This window comes from Mesoplodon bidens (assembly GCF_964165515.1).
Source record: "Mesoplodon bidens genome assembly, chromosome: 8".
Taxonomy (NCBI): domain Eukaryota; kingdom Metazoa; phylum Chordata; class Mammalia; order Artiodactyla; family Ziphiidae; genus Mesoplodon; species Mesoplodon bidens.
Genome location: NC_138165.1, coordinates 102,686,037 through 102,699,306, shown reverse-complemented (window position 1 = coordinate 102,699,306; position 13,270 = coordinate 102,686,037). Strand labels below are relative to the sequence as shown.

The window sequence follows — 13,270 nt, the reverse complement described above, 5'->3', positions numbered from 1 at the left end:
GGAGCTGCACTGTCTTGTCTATTTTTGGCTAATATGATTACACAGAAAAGTGTACCATCAATTCCCTGACTTGCAAATATTCACAAATTGCGTTTAGAGACAAAAACACAAAACAAAAACACACACACAAGGGAAACATGAAATAAGTCATGAAATAAGCTGAAAATTTACAAAAGAGTTTGGCAGTTACTTTTCCATCATTTCAAATTACATTTCCATAAACCTAAAACTGAGATAAATGCAGAATACTCATAAATTACAGAAGGGTCACTCTCTATTCACTGACTCTTCCACCAACTCTTTTGGACACCATTCGAAAGCAAGAGGGGGGACAGAAGCTAGGGCTCCTGTCTGCTCAGAGAGGGAACTGGTTTCCCACCTACAGTATGAAGGGAAGAGTCTCCTCAGCCTCCTTCTGGACTTCTGGGCTCAGCCAATGTAAAGCAGATGGAAACCTACCACAGCCCTAACAGCGTGAGCCTCCCGATTTCTTACCCTTCTCAGTACAATCCCTCCTGAAAGAAATTCTCATCCTAGAATCCCTTTTGAAAAGCAAACACACACACACACACAAACATACATAAATCGCACCACAACTTCTTCTGTAGCATATTCTTAGAAAATGTTTCCACTGGTATTTAAAACAAAAAATTTCTTCAATGCTTGATAGAAAGAAATATGGCTGAAGAGCAGGTTTTCTATAATTTTCCAAACTATCTCAAAAGGCACATTTCTGGATGCATATATACATGACATACTTTGTACCATTATTATCCAACTATAAGCCAGGACATGAAATTGAAAGGAAAAAAAATAAGTGGGATAGCATCACAATTTCATAGGTGAATAAAAGAAGGTAAAATAAATCCCAAAGTACAAATAGGAAATCAATTCAGTAAGCAGTGGCTTCTGTTATGCTTAAAAAACAGTGAAATATATACACGCAAAAAACATAAAGCAAAGTTTCAAATTATCAAATAAAACTGCTTCAAAATGACCAAATCAATTCTTAAATTAGTGTACATTTAATTTGATGATTATTCAATCACTCTGGCAAAAGCTGCTGGAAAAAAACTTACCTGCATGACTGTTGAAATGTGCAAAGTTTGCAAAATTGGCTGTAGCTGTTGACTGAGGTGCTGGAGCAGCAAAGATGTCTGAGCCAAGATCACTTAAAAGGTCAAACTGCTTCTTTTCCTGCTGCTGCCCTTGAGAGCGACCTACAACAGGAGACTATAAACCACATATTAACTATAAAGAGCTTCCAGTCAGATTTGCTGAATTTTTATACCACTACTTCCAATTCACCAAGCTTAAAACACAGTTTAAAGATTACATAATCTTCTATTTGTAGAGTTTTGAGTTCTTTGATGTTTTTTCAAAAGCACAAATTTTCAACATCTATTCCCATATTATCTTTCAATGTTAAGTACAGAATCAAAAGCAATGAAATATTATTACAACAGTTGTTACACCTCATGACACGAGACAGACTTACTGCTAAGACAGTATGATGACAAGGCTTTCATAGAACAAATCTTTTATCCATGGGAAGAGTTACAATATACTGACTTTACCCTTCTCTCATTTTCTACTCAAACCTTTGATGAAAGTGGAGCAACTTATCTAGATGCCCTAGTATATGCATTATTTAAAAAGGTGGAGTTTAATTCAAATAGTACCATGCTTCAGAATCATTCTTGTGTAGGACAGACATTATAATGCCACACAGTAACAGATCTGTCACAGCTCGCTATCATGAAGTACAGAAGCATATACTCTAGACACCAACTGCTGAAAAGACTTCAGTTTTTTGAATACGCTATGTAATGCAAAGCCACCTGCGTTTCAGTGATAAACATGCTTCACAATCAGGATGGAGAAAAAATTCTATGCTTGAGAAATCCTTTCCTGTAAAAGAATAACACAGAGGCCATACTGTGCTAACTCTGATGGTCACCACAGATTCATGTTTTACCACTGTATGTTATATGATACGTATGATACATATATGTTGATAGTTATAACAATGTTCCTGTACAGCTTTACAAACTCGTATTCACAATAGCATTCGCAATAGCAAAAAGAACATAGACACATTCCAACCACTTAACCAAGTATCTTTTAATGTAATATAAACCATTAGGACATAATGTTACTGGTATACAAGGTTAGGCAACTGTCTTAATGAATTCCCAAATTCATGGTACTCAATCCTCCTTAAATAGAAGCCTCTACAAAGACTTAAAAACTACTCACCTGACTAGGTGTGCCCTTATTTAAATGCAGTGCTGGTGCTGAATCTCCTAAAAGAGATTTCAGTGGTTTGACCTCAGGTGTGCTGCTTGTGCTACTGGCAGAGGACCCTGAAATAGATGCATGAACTGATGCCACCACTTTGGCTTGTTCTGGTGGGACATACCTAAAACATATGAAAAGTTAAACAGCCAGTTAACTAAGGAAGATGTAGGGAACACTAAGCTCAAAATTATAAGCTTAATTCTAATTTTGTACAAGACTGTTTTGATATTAATCTTATTTCAAAACTGTCTTAGAACTGATAGCTTAAGACTACACTTAATTAAAATGTTCAGAGAAAGGGTAATAAAGACTAACCACAAAACTTGTTTCGATTATTTACTTACAGTGTTTCTAATAAATACAATATATTAAATAACTGCTTTTTTAAAAAAAGAGGACTCGTAGTTAATCATGATGATAGTTAATAAAAACCAAAGTATCATACGCTCATAAATAACGTTTGAAAACAGAGCAGAAGGAAGGAGAAACATTTATTATATTACAGTTAGTAGCCCAAAATATAAAGGTCTATTACAAATCTATAAGATTAACAACCCAACTTTTAAATGGACAGAAGCAATTCACCAAGGGAGACAAAGAGATGAAAATACTTGTAACCAAATAAAACTGTAAATTAAAATGACATTCGCATTTGATCTGAGTATAAACTTTACAAACTGTGTTACTCTCTATTAAAATACATAAATAGGTATACTGTGCCCCAGAAGTACCATTTCTAGTAACTTATCCTTAGGAAATAATTGACTAACTGTATACACATAAATGTATACGTAGGTTATCACAGCACTCTTTAAAATTTCAAAAAATTAGACAATAAACCAAAATCCACCAGGAGAAAAATGCTTAAAAGGATTATACTAACATCTATATAATAGAATAATACATAGCTACTCTGTCTTGACATGCAAAGATGTCCGTAAGACTTTACAGGTCTTTCACGTTTGATCTCAGACATGTAAGAATTCACGGGATCAAGGGAGTAAAGGAAGGAAAGAGAGGTAGTAAGAATATAATGCCCAAATATTGGCAACGCTAATCTCCAGAGCTGGGATTATGTGCGAGCTTTTGCTCTCTGTATTTCTGGGGTTTGTTCTACCTACCCTCCTTCCCCGTATCACACAGGTGGGAGAAGTAGAAAAACAGAGCTTTTCTACTCTGTTCTAGAATCTGAGTTCAAATCCCAACTCCATCACTCGATAGCTATGAAACATAGGGCAAACTACTTCAACTCTCTGTGCATCCAAATTTTCTTCTAAAACACTGACATATGGTTGTTATGAGGTATAAACAAGTTAACATTTATGAAGTACTTAGAACAGTTTTCTGGTACAGGTGTTAGCTACACAAGTGTTGGCTATTATCAAATTATATAATAATCACGAACAATAAAACTGCTTTGTTTTTTCCAGTGTATGGGAGAAAACAGGAAGTCACACTTTCCCATAATTTGGCCTATCAGTGATAATGCCAATTTCTGAGTATAGCCAAGTCTTATTAAAGGATAAAATCAGATAATAGTCTTTGGCTCAAAGGCTTGCTTAACTAAAAGTAAAACAGCTAAGCACGTATAGCACAGGAATTGAGTCTGAAAACTGGTTAAAAGAACAATTTCAAAATCCCTTTAGATGACAGCAACAGTCTCAATGTTTTAAGTATAGTTGCCCAGTGAGGCTTTTTAGGGAGACTGCATTTGGATAGTGCTTATGTCCTGTTAAAAACCCACTGCACCAGGGGCTTCCCTGGTGGCGCAGTGGTTGGGGGTCCGCCTGCCGATGCAGGGGGCGCGGGTGCGTGCCCCGGTTTGGGAGGATCCCACATGCCGCGGCGCAGCTGGCCCCTTGGGCCATGGCTGCTGAGCCTGCGCATCCGGAGCCTGTGCTCCCCAACGGGAGAGGCCGCGGTGGTGGGAGGCCCGCATACCAGGGCGGGGGGGGGGGGGGGAACACCACTGCACCACTCTAGTTACACATCACAGGTATGCAGGTATGCAGGTATGCAGGAGTGTGAGTTTAAAATGCACAGGTCCCAGCCTAGCTGAATGTTGGTCACTCCCTCTCCCCTACCCACCAACTGAAGTTTGTATTTGTATTACTCTTATTAACTATCCTGTTTCTCAGGACAGAAAAGATAACACAAATTATAATTATTGAAGGTTTACAATTATTGGAGGTTTACAATTATTTGCTTACTGTTTGAATGAATTATTTTTATTTTGTTGTTATTATTATTAATGTGGGGGGGGTTCCTGGTTTTAATTCTATAAACCTTATTCACACACACTTTTCTCTTACTAGTTGAAGCTAAACTATCTGAAATCCCAGATAAGTCCTATTCAAACTAACTCTGAGCTGGTAAAAGTAAAACTGTTGGGAAAATCAAAAATTAGGCCAAGGCTATCAAGTAGAAATGTCTTAACTACAGGAAAGGGTCTAGGAAAAGGTCTAAGAAATTAAGAACTAAAATGATAAAAAGATAATTATACACTTCATTTTAAGAGAATCATTTATGGCACCATGTTTTTACTATCACCGCATCTTCTAAGTTTTTTCTTTCCTGAACTAAAATCTTACTGATATGTTTTCTTCTATATTCATACTTAATGTTTCTAGTAACGCTGAATATATAGCCCTGGCAAAAATTAGTCTCCTCTAGGGAACAGTAAGAATAGAAAGTTCACAGAACATACAAATCAGAGCCACTTCTTTCTACTATGCTCACCTAATGAAGGTAGAGATATCTCACTCATAACCATGGTAAGTATTCCCTCAACCAAAACAAGCTCTTGAAGGTATTCTCTGGGTTCAAATACAGCTCCTCAGGGAAACAAGAGGCCATGTACTTCCTCATTACCTATTCCTTCTATTTGTGACTCTCTCTCTCAACTTCTTAATGTCCCAAGAAGGAAAATATACACTACTGAATATTGATAAAGAAACAACCAAGAATTCATCATTGAGTCTCAGTAAACTGACTTAAATTGTACTCATACAGGTAAAAATGAAGAGCTCAAAGTAATTGAACACTACTAGTTCTACGAATATACCCCCTCCTCTGCTTTAAAAGGCTTACTAGCCAATACATACCTGTTTTAATTCCTTTTTAAAAATTAACATCTGACAGATTTAGTTAAAAAGGTATAAAATCTTCCTTCTTAAACAGGTAGAGTAAAATGACTTCTTGGTTGGACAGTGAGTGATATTTTGAGCAAAGAATTACTACAACATGCAATTAAGTGAATGAATAGATTGCTTCATGAGTGCTTTAGCATAGTGCCTAGTATATAAAAGATAGTAAATAAACACTTGCTAAATGAAGGAAGATTTTAAGAAAGGAGGCTTTATAAGACTAAAATGTCTAGAGAAGCTAACAGGGATAGAGAAGGTTTAGAAGGAAGAATCCCTAACTTCCCCAAAAAGGGTAGGAGGCCTGGTGATAAGAAACAGGCTACTGCTAGGCACAGATGAGTTAAGATAAAGCAGACGTAAAGGTGTGTGGAAACTAAATTCAATAAAAAGCTAAAGTATAATGAGTTCTACCTATTTCCTTATTCCCTACCTACCTACCTACCTTCTTATTTCCTTCCTTCCTTCCTGTTATACTAATCTTACCCATAATTAATGTGATTTGGGGAGGCTTTGCTCTAAACACAAACTATTCACTCACCATCTTTTCTTTTCATATTTTTCTTGTAGGAACTCTTTCACTTTTTGTGGATCCCTGAAGTCTGGAATTGCTGAAGATCTATCATCAAATAATCCTAGCCAAATCTGTTTACAGACCTTTGGAAAGAATTAAAAAAACAAAAGTGTTAAATTCGACATCTTAACTTAATGAAATTTTAAGATAATTAAGATTCTCTCAGAAAGATAACCTACTTAATTTTAATAATATTGCTTTCAATGAGGATATTTATCACAATGATCAATGAAGAAGCAACAAATGAAGGAACTAAATTTATTTTAATGTTACAGCATGCAGTAAAATCTTATCAACAGTATCACAAAGAACAGCTCCTCACAGGGAAACAAACAGTGAAATGGCATTTAAGAGGACCTCAGATTGTTTGGTCGTAAAATAATCATACACTGTAAACAATTAGCAAAGTCATGTAACCTTTATGAACCTCAGTTCCTTCACCCCGTAAAACAAAGGAATTAGACCAGTGAGTGGCAATTTCCTGAATCCTTGATAAGTAAAAATCAACCAAAAAGAACAAATAAAAAGTACTAGAATCATAAGTAATATGCTATTAAAGTAAAACATAACACAAATACAAGGCAGATAGAACTCTAGCTTTATAATTACCTCCTATGCTTTTTTTTCCCTAATGACTAAAAAATGAGAATCTGAGATTATTTAAGTTTTCAGTAAAATCAAAGAAATGAAATGATGCAGAACTCAAATAAGACACAAAGCATAAAGAGAACTATAAAGAAAAAATTTATAAGGTGGGCTTCATCAAAATTTACAACTGTTGGGCCTCCCTGGTGGCGCAGTGGTTGAGAGTCCGCCTGCCGATGCAGGGGATACGGGTTCGTGCCCCGGTCTGGGAGGATCCCATATGCCGCGGAGTGGCTGGGCCCGTGAGCCATGGCCGCTGGGCCTGCGCGTCCGGAGCCTGTGCTCCGCAACGGGAGAGGCCACAACAGTGAGAGGCCCGCATACCGCAAAAAAAAAAAAAAAAAAAAAAAATTTACAACTGTTGCTTTTCAAAAAAATTAAATGAAAAGGCAAGCCACCAACTGAAAAAAGGTAGTTACAAAATGTATAGAACCTTGAATTCTTAAAACTCAGTGATAAAACAGACCCCAAATCAGTATTTTTTTAAGAGTGGGCAGAAAAGTTGGCCACTTCACCAAAGAAGATATACAAATGGCAAATAAACATCCCAACATCACTAGTCATGTAGAAAATGCAAATTTAAAAAACACTGAGACCCCACTACACAGACACTCATACATACCACTAGAATGGCCAAAAACAAAAAAGACTAAAGGAAGGCAAAGCAAGGCTTTTTTCACGAACTATGTTAATCAAAAATGCACTGGAGAAAATGCTTCATCAGAATTTCCCCTAGAATAATTTTCCTTCTCTCCTCTATAGACCATTAACTCTCTTGTGCCATTTGTAATTTTTTTTGATACATAAGAACTTTTGGAAGTTCTTATGAAGTAAGTGTATGATTATTGAGATACTTGGTGTTTTGACAAATATTTATTACAGCCATCCAGAAATAACTATTCTAACCACCTCAAGTTACACTGGATGGTTATTTCTGAAATAATAACGGTTCTAGCCAGAAAAAGAAAAAAAGACTGACCATATCATATGCTGGTGAGAATGTGGAACAACTAGAACTCTCAAGAATGTAAAAATGGTACAACCAGTTTGGAAGACAGTTGGTAGTTTCTTAAAAGTTAAACATATACCTACGATATGACCCAGCCATCCTACTTCTAAGTATTTATTCAAGAAATATAAAGGCACATGTCCATACTGAGATTTGTACACAAATGTTCACAGCAGCTTTACTGCTAGTAACTCCAAACGGAAAACAACCCAAATGTCTATCAACAGGTAAATGGATTAATTGTGGAATATCCAAGTAAGATACTATCCAGCAATAAAAATGAACAAATTATTGACACAAGAAACTACGTGCATAAACCTCAAGACAATTATGCTGATTGACAGACCTCAGAACCATCCCCTACAAAGTACATACTATGTAATTCCATTCAGTTAAAATCTTAGAAAATGTAAACTTATCTATGGTGATGGAAAGCAGATCAGGAGAAGCATTACAAAGGGGCACAAAAAACTCTTGGGGGTGATGAAAATGTATGTTATCTTGTTACTGTAATGATGGTTTAACATATGTCAAAACTCAAATTGTACACTTTAAATATACACAATTTATTATAATTAATTATTCCTCAGTAATGCTATAAAAACACATCCACAAGTTTCCAAAATTATATTACTTTAAAGAATAACCAGTTGTAACACTGAAAAGAAGGCAGTATCTAACTTCAAAAGCCTGACAAAGATTTGAGAAATCAGACAGAAAGGTAGCACCCTTCTCAAGCTTACCTCCTCACTGAAGTGGGTAAGAGAGAAATAAAGACAGGAAAAAAGGATTCACCCTTTTCCTCTCTTATTATGTACCCCAAGCATGTTCAAAATAGAATTTCTTGTGGTTCCTTCCTACTCTAGGCTCAGTACAGATACTACAAAGTCATTAAGGCAGTACAACTGACACAAGTGAGGCCTAGGTGAAGGCACAATCTCATTATAAAAACATTTCAGTGGCAAAGCCCAAGAAGTTCAGATACCCAGGAATGGTAATGCAACTTACGCTAGAAATACTATATAAACCCTGTAGAGGGCCAGCTTCTCCAATAGATATTTAGCTACTTTTAAAAAACCACATGATCCAAAAGGAAACATGCACCCCAATGTTCACCGCAGCACTATTTACAACAGCCAAGACATGGAAGCAACCTAAATGTCCATCAACAGAGGAATGGATCAAGAACATACAGTGGAATACTATTCAGCCATAAAAAAAGAATGAAATAATGCCATTTGCAGCAACATGGGTGGACCTAGAGATTATCATACTAAGTGAAGTCAGACGGAGAAAGACAAATATTATATGATATCACTCATATGTGGAATCTAATTTTTAAATATGCAAATGAAGTTATTTACAAAACAGAAACAGACTTACAAATATTGAAAACAAACTAATGGTTAAGGGGGGAGGATAAATCAGGAGCTTGGGATAAACAGACACACATTACTATATATAAGATAGATAACCAACAAGGACCTACTGTATGGTACAGGGAACTCTACTCAAAATTGTATGATAACCTACATGAGAAAAGAATCTAAAAAAGAATAAATATACGCATATGTATAACTGAATCACTTTGCTGTACACCTGAAACTAACACAACATTGTAAATCAACTATACTCCAATAAAATTAAAACACTAAAAAAAAAAACCCACATGAGACTCTCCTCAGGAAAAGATTCTGTGGCTTTACAATTACATTCGTAAAGCGAGAACTGGTAGTTTCTAATTCTTTTATTTTAAAAATTCCCAAGTGAGAAAACAAGAGAAATTTGCTCGAAGACTTATTAACTGTAATTGACAGAATTAGTTTAGTTCACTTCATGACATTTAGTCTTTGTATTCCAAAACCCCTATTAACTAACATATACAATTTTTTTAACTAAAAACAATTAATGAATAGTAAATAATAAACATATTGATACAAACATAAAAAGGAGATGGGTTAAAGACAGATCATAAAGTTATTGTCTTGGCACTCAACATGGGAATACAAAGCAAAGATGGAGTGCTTGATGATAAATTTTATAGATATTTGCCATTAGCAGCCTGTAGGAGTTACTCAAAATTCTGTACCAACTGCTGGTGGTTCTGATCCTTCTCTCTGACAGGTCAAACTGCTAGAGAAAATAATTAAAACTCACTGCTTGGGTCCACTACAAATTCCTGCTATCTTACTATCAAAGTTCCATCATGTTGTTAGTCAGCTCTTATTTCTTCTGACTATGCTATCCCACAATAGCTATTTGCTATATTGCTCAAAATCCTAACTATACCTGCCACTCTTGGCAGCTGAATTCTTACTCAAGTGAAGTGACTCTCAAAATGGGATTCCCCAATTTCCTGGACTGGCAGCATCAGTGTCACCTAAAACCTTGTTGTAAATGCAATTTTTTAGGAGCCACCCAAGACCTGTGAAATCAGAACCTCTGGAGATGCTATCCAGCAATCAAGCCCTTTAGGTGACTGTGAAATAGGCCAAAGTTTGAAAACCAATGCTTTAGTAAAATCTAGGCCAGCAAATGGAAACTTCCTTTCCATATAAATACTATATATAGTTTTCAGCACTTCTCAAGTTTACTTAGCCACTAAACCTTTTCTTGAGCAAGAGTCATTAAATAAAGACAGTGTTCCAGAGATACATCTGGGAAAATGTCACAGCCTCTATCTCTTTGGATCCATTCACATTTTAGTCCCTGAAAAGTTGGCTTCTGCTCCTACCATTCTCCTGAAACTGCTCTTTCAGGTTTGTAGATCTGCTGATAGGAAAGTATAAAGTTCTCCTTTCTCCATGTTTGTTTTGGTTTTTTTTTTTCTTTTAAAGTAAAATAATAAACACCATCAACTGAAAAGGGAGGGTTCTTCAGAGCTGAAGAAAAATGGGAGAGTGAACCAACTAAAACTGCAGGCAGCACTAAGGTTTTGAGGTCACAAGTATTTAAAGTGAAACTAGTCAAGACAGTGGTGTGTTTTCCACCAGTCTCATCTGGTTGTTTAGGTACAAAGTAGGTAGAGTATTGGCTTTAATCAGGTAAAATATAACAGGAGTTAAAGTGAGTGGTTATAACAACAGACCACAGAATAAAAGCTAGGTTAAGAAAAATGAAAACACAATAAGGATGATACACAACAAAGAAATTTAGCGTCAGTGGACTGGAGGTCTCTTAAGGTTGTCCCAGAACTGTTGGAGTAAGAAATTAAAGGAAATGAGCTGGGAAGAGAGAAGCAGTGATGGTCAGAGAACAGGATGCTTACACTTGAAATCTGAGAAGTATTACAGTTACTGATAAATAAAGTCTAAAACAGAAGGAAGGATTACTGGACATAATAAGTCAAAGAATTCCAGAGGCTGAGTTATCTGTGTAGACACTGGGATTGGCAGAAATGATTAACACTAGTGGAAGAAAGACACTCACTAAGTGAAGTGCTGAAATCTATACTGAATGAGGGGGGCTAACTGGTATGACTGCAACAGGATGACAGAGCAAGTGATAAATGCTACTGGCAAGAGGAACACAGGGCTGCAGGCCTTGAAACATCACTGAGGAGCAACGAGGATACCTAAAAGCCATCATTTGAAAGGGCTGCATATATGATGGATTCGTTTTGATGATCTCTCTGGAGAGGTGGATAGTTTTAATTAGAGAATAATATTGTAGGTATGGTAGTTATGAGCCTAGACTAGGAAATCAGACTGCCTTAATGTGAATTCCAACTCAGGTAAGAGAACCTGCTTCACTGAGATGTTGGAAGGGTTAAATGAGTTAATATGTTGTCTACTCAGAACAGGTATATATAAGTGAATTTTAAATAGTATTAGTTATTCTTACTTTGGGGTCTGGTATCTTATGTGGTTTGCATTGGTGTGTTATGGGGTGATGAAGTAAGCAAGGACTGGGAAATACAGGCCTTACCAGAAACACAGGAAACTGTAGGTCTCTCTTCAGTCCTGCTGCAGATGGAATCAAAGTGGTCTTAATGGAACAATCAACCTCTCTGAACTACTATAGCACTTGTAATTCTCACATGAAACTTACCACAAACTCCTTTTTATTAGAATTACTGAGCATGTGTCTCACCTACTTCTGAATTCCCCACAATGCTTAAAACAATGGGTTGTGCCATATTAAGTGCTCAGTAACCAGGCCGATACTACCCAAAACCAGATCTTATGGAGGAATTAAAAATAAAATCACACATCAACCAACAGAATAAGTTCATGAAACTGTCAGAATAATTTTTTCCCTTATTCTAGTGCTAATCCACTTAGGATTGCAATCACAATAACCACTGACAGAATCTAAAATACTTTAAAGTATATTTATCAGTCAGGGTTGCCTTAGGAAAGAGATGGCACACTCAGTTTGGGTAATTTGAGAAGTTTAATAGAGACTGTTTAAAGTGTAGGTAGGCTGTAAGGAAATCACAAGTGAGAGTATAGTGTCCCAGGGTTAGCAACAGGAGGACCTACCACCACCCACTGGCAGAGAAGGTAGAAGGAGAGGAAGTGGTTGGCAACCTTAAAACTAAGAGGGCTATTTGATGGGAGTTTTGACCTTCAATGAAAGGAGGCAGCCAGGCTACAGAAATCCCACATGAAAGAAGTTAAGGAAGTAAATTTATCTTAACCTTTCCCTCCTTCCTTTCTTTGGTCCGCTGACAATGTTCTCCATCAGCTGAACGCCCCCCACCACCCCCCCAGAAGCCAGGAAGCAAGAAAACCCATTTGTGTATCCAGACAAACCAGGTGCTTGGAGACAGAGCTAGAAGGGCAGCTGAAAGCTATGCAGCACCGAACCTAAATCATGATAGTAAATACATGCAGTGCAAGCAGTTTCACAAACTCAATTATGAACACCAGAATAGGGAACATCCATACTAATTCTCAATTACTCACATATAAAAAGAAGAGTAAGAAAACAGTGTTGCATCAGACAAATAGATATGAATAGAGATAACATGTTACAGTTTTATAATCCTCTCAGGGACAACAAAATAGAGTGGAAACTTGCTGGAATGGATACTTACCTTTAAGATTCAGACAACCCCTTATTTTCACAAAAGAGATACAAAGAATAAACAATGTGACATGACCCTGCTTGCAACCTCTAGGTCCAAAGATATAAAAATAAGGAAAGGACAGAAAGATTCTCTGGAAGTAGAGAAACTTTTTTCATTAAGCCAACCTATACACATCAACTAGAGTTCAGACTCCTTTCTGTCCTTTCTCTCCTTAGTAGAGAGATGGAGTGCCTTCTTCTGTTAGATATAATTACAGCAGTTAACAGTACTGCCCATAAAATATAGGAACAAATAGGAGACTTAGGGCTTCCCTGGTGGCACAGTGGTTGAGAGTCCGCCTGCCGATGCAGGGGACACGGGTTCGTGCCCCCGTCCGGGAAGATCCCACATGCCGCGGAGCGGCTGGGCCCGTGAGCCATGGCCGCTGAGCCTGTGCTCCGCAACGGGAGAGGCCACAACAGTGAGAGGCCCACGTACTGAAAAAAAAAAAAAAAAAAGAAAGGAAACTTAAGGAACTGAAAAATTCATGAGCAAGTAACTAACATCCACTTTTTGGAAGCAGA

The 13,270-nt window shown here is 36.9% G+C and overlaps 1 protein-coding gene across 7 annotated transcripts in view; it reads right to left on the bottom strand.

Moving 5' to 3' along the window:
• Nucleotides 1-13,270, bottom strand: part of AGFG1 (ArfGAP with FG repeats 1) — a 71,860-nt gene that overhangs the window by 23,908 nt on the left and 34,682 nt on the right. For all 7 annotated transcript variants that reach the window (XM_081242468.1, XM_081242464.1, XM_081242462.1 and 4 more), the window contains exons 3-5: nt 5,986-6,101; nt 2,260-2,422; nt 1,080-1,233 (exon numbers count right to left, since the gene is read on the bottom strand). In XM_081242468.1, coding sequence (XP_081098594.1) covers nt 1,080-1,233; nt 2,260-2,422; nt 5,986-6,101 — 433 coding nt within the window. The remainder of the gene's footprint in view (nt 1-1,079; nt 1,234-2,259; nt 2,423-5,985; nt 6,102-13,270) is intronic.